This window comes from Salarias fasciatus, chromosome 23 (genome assembly GCF_902148845.1).
Source record: "Salarias fasciatus chromosome 23, fSalaFa1.1, whole genome shotgun sequence".
Taxonomy (NCBI): Eukaryota; Metazoa; Chordata; class Actinopteri; order Blenniiformes; family Blenniidae; genus Salarias; species Salarias fasciatus.
The window spans coordinates 7,321,740-7,330,422 of record NC_043766.1 but is presented as its reverse complement, the minus strand read 5'-3'; the positions used below and the strand labels follow the sequence as shown (position 1 = coordinate 7,330,422).

The following is an 8,683-nucleotide window of genomic DNA, read 5'->3' as shown; positions in this document are numbered from 1 at the left end:
TGTAAAATAAAGGTGTGTTTAAAGTTTGAATTAAATTCTAAGAAAAAAAAACCTTTGCCTTGTGCTTTTCATGAGACACACCTGCATTACATTATAGTGGACACATGAGGGCGATATTACAGCTGATTTTTACAGCAGGGAATACAAGTTTGATAAAAGTATATTTACTGATTTTGAAGTAATCAGGAATAAGTAAATGAACTGTATGAAATTGGATTATACAATAATAGTTACTTTGATGAGATCTAACAATGAAAAACTACTAGAAATGAAATTTGAAATAAAAACTTCAGAATTTCAACATGACAGTTCAAGATGCGAGTCAGATCAGTGTGCTTCATGAACATAAAGACTCTGGTGGACACTGAAGTGGCACATCTTTGATTTATTTATTGAAGTACAAATGCAAGTCACACAAGTAACCATTTACAGATAAATGAGCTGAAAATATGCATTAAAGAGACATAAATCACAGAGATTACAAAAAATATTCCAGTTGTGGATTTTATAAAATGCTCCAATACTGTGTAAAATACATATATAAATCAATTGTATGCCAATGTATGTCTCTTTTATGACAAAATATATACTCACATTGCACTGTAGCTCAATCGGACACCAACAAAAGTATATAAAAGTATAAAAAAAGTTGCATCATTAATGTCATTAACCGTTTCAAAGTATGCACCAACTCTTTTAGCGCGCAACAAAAATTAAAAAGGTGGCTGTTATTATTTTGTAAACTGAGAAAGTATTTTGACAAGAGAAAAATTATGGGTAGAGAAAGAAATGTAATGTATTGCATTTGTAATTTGCATAGATCACTGTATCCACATACTTATATTTTTATGCTTTTAGCTCTCTGGCAGACAAAATAAAATCAGCTCAATATGCAGAAAAATGGGCTGTATCCATTTAAAGAAAAACCTTGTTACACAAATCCACTTCGATGTAGTAATCCTGAGCTTGGTGCTGCAGTTTGTTGGCCTAATGCAGACACATTTACTGGAACTTCAATTTCATGCAAAACGTTTTCTAGGTTTGTAAAAATACTGAAATCTGCCAAAGTCAGGCTACCTAACAGAGAAACTCTTTGGTAGACAGGATTATAGAATGCACTCATAGTCCAACCCAAATTAAGCCAAATCAAGTTACATGTGGCCATCGAATTAAGGTCAATATTCCTGATCTAAAGGACAACCTAAAATAAGTTTATTTACTGCCATGATAGAATTTGGCTAGTGAGAACATAACTGATTTGAGACATACAGCATCACTGTCTCATTAGTATTTCTTATGCATGACATTTCTTATTCATTGGAATACAGTATATTTTTGCTTAGCCATACTCCATTTTTTTTTGCAAATCAGTAATTTTACAGTAATATTTGACCACATGAATATATGGTCAGTGGGGGATTCCCGTTACTGAAAGCACTTTGTTGCATATGTTTCTTATTTTTGCTGACTGAGTTGAGCAGCTCTCTCAAACCACACCTTTTCCACATGCTCTTTTCCAAGTTTCCACAACTGCGTGACGATAGAGACACCCCTTTTAGATGAAATCATGAGATACTCTTTATTCTCTGGATGCAATAAAACAGAGTGGCGAGCAATCAACAAGGACTGACAGAATCGAGACAAGACCAACATGTAGAGGCAGTCTTTCTCTGCTTCATTCAGAGGAAGGACACTTTCCCAGCCAGCGAGGACAGGTCCGCCCACCTCAATGGGATTGGGGTGCTCAGTCATCATATACATGACAGTGATGGCCAGCTCATGGATGTAGTAGCCAGCGTGCATGTCCCCAAAGTCAATAATTCCAGAAATTCTGTGCCCGTCATTGTCATCAGGTTGCACGAGCACATTGAGGTCATTGATGTCGCCATGATTTATGCCTTTGGAGGAGGAAAAAGGGGTTTACAAGAAGAAAAAAAATACTACAGAGACATATCCAAGTGAATCGACTGTTTACAACAGCCAAGAAGAACAAAAAACTGGGATCTATGTGTGTAAAGCTATGATTCCACTAACGACGAAAACCAACACTGCATTTTTAATATGATTCGCTTCAGTGTTGGCACTAATACTATGACATACAAAAAATGTAAGCTGAAGATATACTGAATTTTTTGTGATCCATGTCAGACATGAATGCCTAGCAGCCCTTGAGCTATTATTGCACACCTAACTTAAAAAGACACACTAAGTCCTTCCATGAATTCAGGTGACATAATTCTCATATTATCCTTGCTAAAAGTGAAAGGACTTAAACTTCCACCATTTCATACACTATCAAACATACACTTGACACAAACAATGGTCCTGTAACACTATGAATACATTTGGTTAAAAAGGAAAAAAAAGTTATGTGATGTACTAACACTTCAATGAAACCATCCCATAAAATATCTGGAGCGCACAGAGATTCAAATGATGGCAATATTTTTTAAACCAGTTTTACTAAAGGAAATCACAGCTATGCTTGTTTTAATTAACTGTGACAGGTATGAGTGTAGGCCAACCACATTTACCATTCACTCCACCAGCTATCTTTAACTACCTACAACTAAACACGATTCAGAACAGCCCAGCCTTGTACTAATCGAGGTAATGATGTTCAGCTTTATTCATTAGTGAAGTTGTGTACTCTATGCTCATTTTGAAAGTAGCAATTTGAAGAAAGGATGAGACAGACATCTTAATATTTCATCCATCTCATCTATTTCAGTGACTTGCCAAAAATGTGACAAGAAAGTAAAATACATGACAACAACTGATTGATGGAGGGGCGAATGATGAAAAATTGCTCTCTTGTTGACACAAGAGTAAATATTGTACTCACACTTGCGAAAATTGGAGCGTTGGGGATCCACAGAGGTCTTGAACTGATGAACAATAGACTTCACAACTTCCTGAAGAGGGTCTCCATCCAGAAGATGCAGGTAGGGCTCAAGGAGGGGAACGTTGGTCAAGCTCCAGATGAACTTCTCCCTCTCCAAAATGCCCATCTTAGGGTGTCTCATCTGGAAACAAATAGAGCAAAGAAACGTTAATCTGTCACACATACCTTGACCAAATGTTTAACATTTTATTGATCAAAGAGTGCTTAAAGTTACAGAATTAGCTGTTTTGTGATTTCATAAGAGAGAAACCATTTGCATGTGTTGATAATATACTTCTTGAAGGACTTTATCCAGTGAAGCTGCCATCTTGCCGGTTTCATACAATAATTGTGGCGTTAAAGGGACTTTGGAAATGGTCGTGCCAGGTAAATAAGTCAACAGCCGGACCAGGTACTTCTGAAGTCCATAACCACAATCTGAAAAAAATGAAAATAAAATAAAGACATGCCCAGTAGCAGAGGTGTTTGCCTTCATCTTAAAATGCAGCTTCTTCTTTTGTTTTTTGTTCTGCTGTAAATTTGCTTAAGGAAACATTTACTAAACTGTGGTGCTAAGATATTTTAAGACGTTCTGCATGGCTGGCAACATGGAAGGTGATAGCACTAGTGATGCTTATCCTGCATAGCACAGTCACACAATGCTGGTTGAATGTTCTGTCTAACTCTAACCAATAGTTCTACTTTCCAGACTCTGAAGGCTGTCTGGCCTGCTCTACAACATGCAGATGGAGCTGCTACAGCTACGCCACCTTGAACCACACCATCGGCAGTTACTGTCTTCATACAACCACAAGTGGTGTGCACAAACATGCGCGCGCGCACACACACACACACACACACACACACACACACACACACACACACACACACACACACACACACACAAAGGCACACCTAGTAGACACTGACCTCATGAGGAGAACAGCTTCCGTCTTGCATATTTGCTAACTTTTCAGTCACCTAGTAAGCATTCAAAGTGCTAATTTCAAGCCTGAGGACCTGAACTACTGGATGCCACAGTGAGAAATATGGCTGATGATTAGCTCGGTAAGGCTTCTTGTGAGTGTCCAGCTCCAGCCACAGCTCTCACCGATCTGCGGGGGCAAACCATGGCTCTGTACTGTACAGGGACAGCATCTTCACACATCATATTGGTAATGACTCCAGCATGAATGCACCTACATAAATAAGTCAGTGGCTCATACGATGTTTGATTTTAAATGTTCTTACAGATTATTGTCATGGACATTATATGGATTTGAAATACAGACTGTTGTATTGCCCACACAGACTATGGCCTTAAAAATGTTGTAGACTTCACAACCTACTGTGGTGGACAGACATTTTCAAGAACGTCATTTGATGTAATGGACTGTTCACTGAAGGTTTATGAGTGGACTGTTGGACTATGGACTGATGGCACAACAGCAAGGCAATGATATGAACTTTGGATACCAACTATAAATGCAGACTTTTATGTTCTGACGTATTTCAGAGGGTATTTACAGTACAAAACAGTTGAGAAAGTATAAAAAAAATAAACAATTTGAATGAGTATTGTTGAGAACTAGATTCAGAATAATCATGCATCTTTTCATTTTGTTTAAATTTAACTAATTGTCATTATCATTGATCTTAGTTAAAGTGCATTCAATTAACTATTCTGTGTTTAGTAAATGCATGAGGAAATAACATTAAACATTGCCTTGGTAATTATTTCGCCATCTGGGGTTATAAGTTACTTATCATGTTGCCTCATCAGAACTTGCTGCAATGCCTCAGATTATACCTGTAAGCGAATTTTTGTTTTTTTTTTGTTGTTTGCATTGAATCATACTTTCCAACTCTTCTTCCTATGGTGAAGAATTGTATCATCTGTTGTCTTAATGTGCTCTCAGAAACTGGAACTTAACACCCAGTCCATGCAGGGTAAAGCATGCATATAGAGGGTTTAAGACACATTGGTTCATATATCAAATATCAAAGATATTCCTTTTATCTTTCTCACAATGGGAACTACATTTAACTCAAATGCAACACATGTGGATTAAAAACCATGGAAGTCATAACTACATAAGTGGTATCATACCTATTTCTTCCAAGATCATGAGCTGTCCTGAGGTGGAGGGCAGAGCTGTCTGAGCTGGGAGTCCTTTCTGGTGAAGGAATGACATTACAAATGTCTGCACCTCAATCAAGTCAGGGATCTTACTGTCCTCTGAGTTCAGGATCTTCAGGATGTATTCGCTGCCTTCAACAGGCGCCACATAGAAGTTTTGGTCATCGTAGCTGGGCAGCGAGCGAATTTCCAAGGCTGTCAAATTGAAGCACCTCTTCAAAATCTCAGTCACTTGCGACTGGCTGAAGTTAGGTTTGGAATGCTTTGCTGCCATGGGAGCTGTGGGGGGAAAAAAGAAAGTCATCTGAGAATAAGTTCCACCTCAGGTGACAAAACCATAACTTACAATGAATTGACACATCAATTTCTCTTTGAAACTGTGTAAATCGGTTTGTCAACCTGATGTTATATTTCTTTTAATCTCGCTACTATCAGCTTACTTGCTGAGTCCATGCAAGCATTTGTCTTTTTTTTTTTTTTTTCCAGTTTTCAATTTTCATCACCAATGTTCAACAATGAGGATTTAAACCACCTTAAATTTTCAACCTCTATTACAAGACACTCACGGGAATAAAAACATGTTTTGATCAGCTGTGTTCAGCATCACAATAATTAGTTAATGCTTGATTTCCAGCTATAAAGGCAAGTCTGCACAGCACTACACCGCTGTGTCATCACATTGTAATGCATGATGTGCTATTATTTTCTCCGCAGTGTTTTCACTTTTACTCTGGATCATTATTGCACAATGTAACTTTCAGGTCATAACAGCACTTCTTTTTCAGAGAAGCGGTCCACTTTTTTCCCTTCCAATAAAATCTGTCCAATTAAGCCAGATTAATATTATATAATTGTTGCCGCTTGTTCTGTCTTAGTTCTGTATGTTTTAAGGGTGTCTGGAAGTTGCCTCGCATCACACTGCACATCATATTATTCAGACAGCGTAACGTGAAACATAAAGAAGATGAAAACGTACTTGAACAGACGTGTGCACCGAACCGGCACAAACAGATGAAGACCACGTTAGTAAAAACAATGAGAGACCGCAGCAAAGCAGCGCGCGCCTGACACGTGTTAAACAGTAAAGTACAGCATGGCTCGAGGCTGCAGATTCGGCGAGGCGGAAATTCCCACACTAATCCCGGCGAGTGCCGTTTAACGGTATCCAAAACACAGGTAAGCGTACCTTTAATGAATCTCCGTCTTCCTTTGGTCACACGGTCAGTCCTCGAATAACCAACTGGACTCGCTTCCGGTTCACGGCGATGACGTCACCGGCTTTGGCATTCGGGGTAATTAAAAAAAGACATCAAAACCCCCAAAACCAAACTTCCATCTACAATGTTTTCTCTCATAGTGTCTTCACAGTTAGGTGGACTAAAATCCATACAGAAAATCCAAAAAACAAACAAACATTCGAACTTACATCAACAGGTTATTTGGCCTGCATTCTGCATTCTGTTGTACAAGGGCAAATTCTCTCCACAGAGATGTTATATCACTAATATAATCTTTTGGGAAAGTCTTTATTTTACAATAATTGGTTTAAAAGCAGTATTTTACTAGTCAGTCAGCTCTTTTAATAAACACATGCTACTGTATTTAGAATTCTTTACAAAGAATAAAGTTCTAGTAAAGACCAAAATAATATTTGAAACAGCTGATGTCCCTGTGCCTTTAATAATGGCCCCACCTCCTCTACCCACCCACTCCCCCAACTCAGCTTATTTTTGGCAAAATTTGTTTCTCCACTCACAAAAGGCTCCAACTCTAAAATCAGTTCCTGGTTTCAGGCAGACTTGTCTCCACCTCCCCTGCAGTTTCCACAACTGTAAATCTGGCCCTAATTCAGACTGGGAAGAAATGTGATCTCTGCTACATAAGTTCCTTTTAACTAACAAAGTTAAAGAAGTTTATGTGAAGTTTATATTTGTGAACTGTTCTTTTTTTGTATGCACCCTGAAACAATCCCACTCTTATTGTGATCTTGTAAATTTATGCATAAAAAATGGAGACAAAAAATCACTTATAATCAAAAACATTTTCTCAAATTACACATTATATGACCAAAGCATTTTTTTTTCATTATTACTTTGACTATAAAAAGGGCATTAATGTTTTCTTTCTTTCTTTCTTTCTTTCTTTCTTAACAAAACACTCTTTTTTGGAGTTTGAATCTGATATAGAACAATATTGCAGCTCTGTTTCACTCATAAAACAACAGAAGCTCTTACAATGATGAATGCCTGTACTATATTCAATGTGTTTAATTGAAAAGTACTATTGAGTGTATTATTTTTTTTTTCATTTTGCAGGTTTTATTTATTTTCATTATTGTTCTGTTGTGTGCTTATTTTTCTTTTTATTAGATATTATCTATCTTTTTTCTCTCAATGGTAAATGTTTTATTTCCCTTTGTCATGGACGTCTTGAAAGTCTAAAATATGTATATTATGTTTGTATTGTTACTTTCATTAAAGTTGTTTTGGGAAAGTAAAAAAAAAATGTAACTACAGAGTTGCTCTCTGAAAATAACTTTTGATTAAATTATATTCCTAAGAATAATGTAAAAAAAATCACATGGACAAGGCAAGGCACATTTATTTACTATACATCATTCAGACACAATGCAATTCAATTTGCTTCAATTTGCTTCAAAAGGAAATAAGGCAATTCATAAAAAGAATGTGATTAAGTGATTAAGGTATGGCATACATTAAAAGAAAAGACTTAAGAAAAGTGTGAAAAAGAGAATGAATAAATTTTCCCACTCACTCATGCATGTGCACACAAACATTCATCACCCATCTAAATTGGGTTCCACAAAAAGAAGAAAATTTTCCATTGAACAAAACTGCGAATGCATTGTTTTACTGGTGTTAGACGCTTTATGCCATCTCATAGTGCTCCAGGCTGTAACCCTTGTCCTGTCGCTCCTATTTAGTATATTCTCCCAGACACTGCAAATGCAAAGACAGGAAACAGAGGGAAAAATAGGCTCCTATGCTTGAGCAGGCACTTCACATGAAAGAGCTCACTTTAAGACTGATCTAGATCAACAGAGGGTCTAAGAGAAACTGAATCATACTTCCAAGACGACAAAGGGTCTGTGGTGTTGAGGCTGGCAGTGGATATTGATCATTGGTATTCCCAAAACATTGCCATGTATCTGGTAGTCAAGCCTATGGTATCAGGCAATTCATACAAAGTGTCTTTAATTAGAGCTCGGAGCTCTTTTCAGTCTATCTTCATCAGGTTTCATGATACATACAAAGATGGTGAAGAAATATATATAACACTTAACACAACCTTTAAGCTCAACACTAGCATATTTTACAGTTTACTTAAGTCAATAATCAACATGAAAGATATAAATCTGGATTGCATGAGAAAAATGGCCAGAAAGATCAGTAAACAAAATGCAGAAAGGCCCAGCCTGGACATGAACCCTCAACCTTCTACCGATGAGGCACAAGTTCTGAAACATTTTGTTTTTAATTTATTCATTCTTTGCTCAGATGTCGGTCTAACCTGACTCGTGTGGTCATAAACGTATCATCAGAGTGGTAGAATATACTTTTCTGCATGATCAAGAGTTTGCAAACTGATGTCAGTGAATAAAAATATACCATTGTTTCAATGCAAGAGAGACACATTCC

The 8,683-nt window shown here is 37.1% G+C and overlaps 1 protein-coding gene across 1 annotated transcript; it reads right to left on the bottom strand.

Annotated features, from left to right (window-relative positions):
* Nucleotides 1–377: 377 nt before the first annotated feature.
* hykk.2 (hydroxylysine kinase, tandem duplicate 2) lies at nt 378–6,274 on the bottom strand. Its single transcript, XM_030084094.1, has 5 exons — nt 6,211–6,274; nt 4,995–5,303; nt 3,180–3,322; nt 2,846–3,026; nt 378–1,898 (listed from the first exon to the last, which is right to left on the bottom strand). Exons 2-5 carry the CDS (start codon nt 5,296–5,298, stop codon nt 1,456–1,458), a joined length of 1,071 nt encoding a protein of 356 aa, XP_029939954.1. The 5' UTR covers nt 5,299–5,303; nt 6,211–6,274; the 3' UTR covers nt 378–1,455.
* Between the last annotated feature and the right edge of the window lie 2,409 nt (nt 6,275–8,683).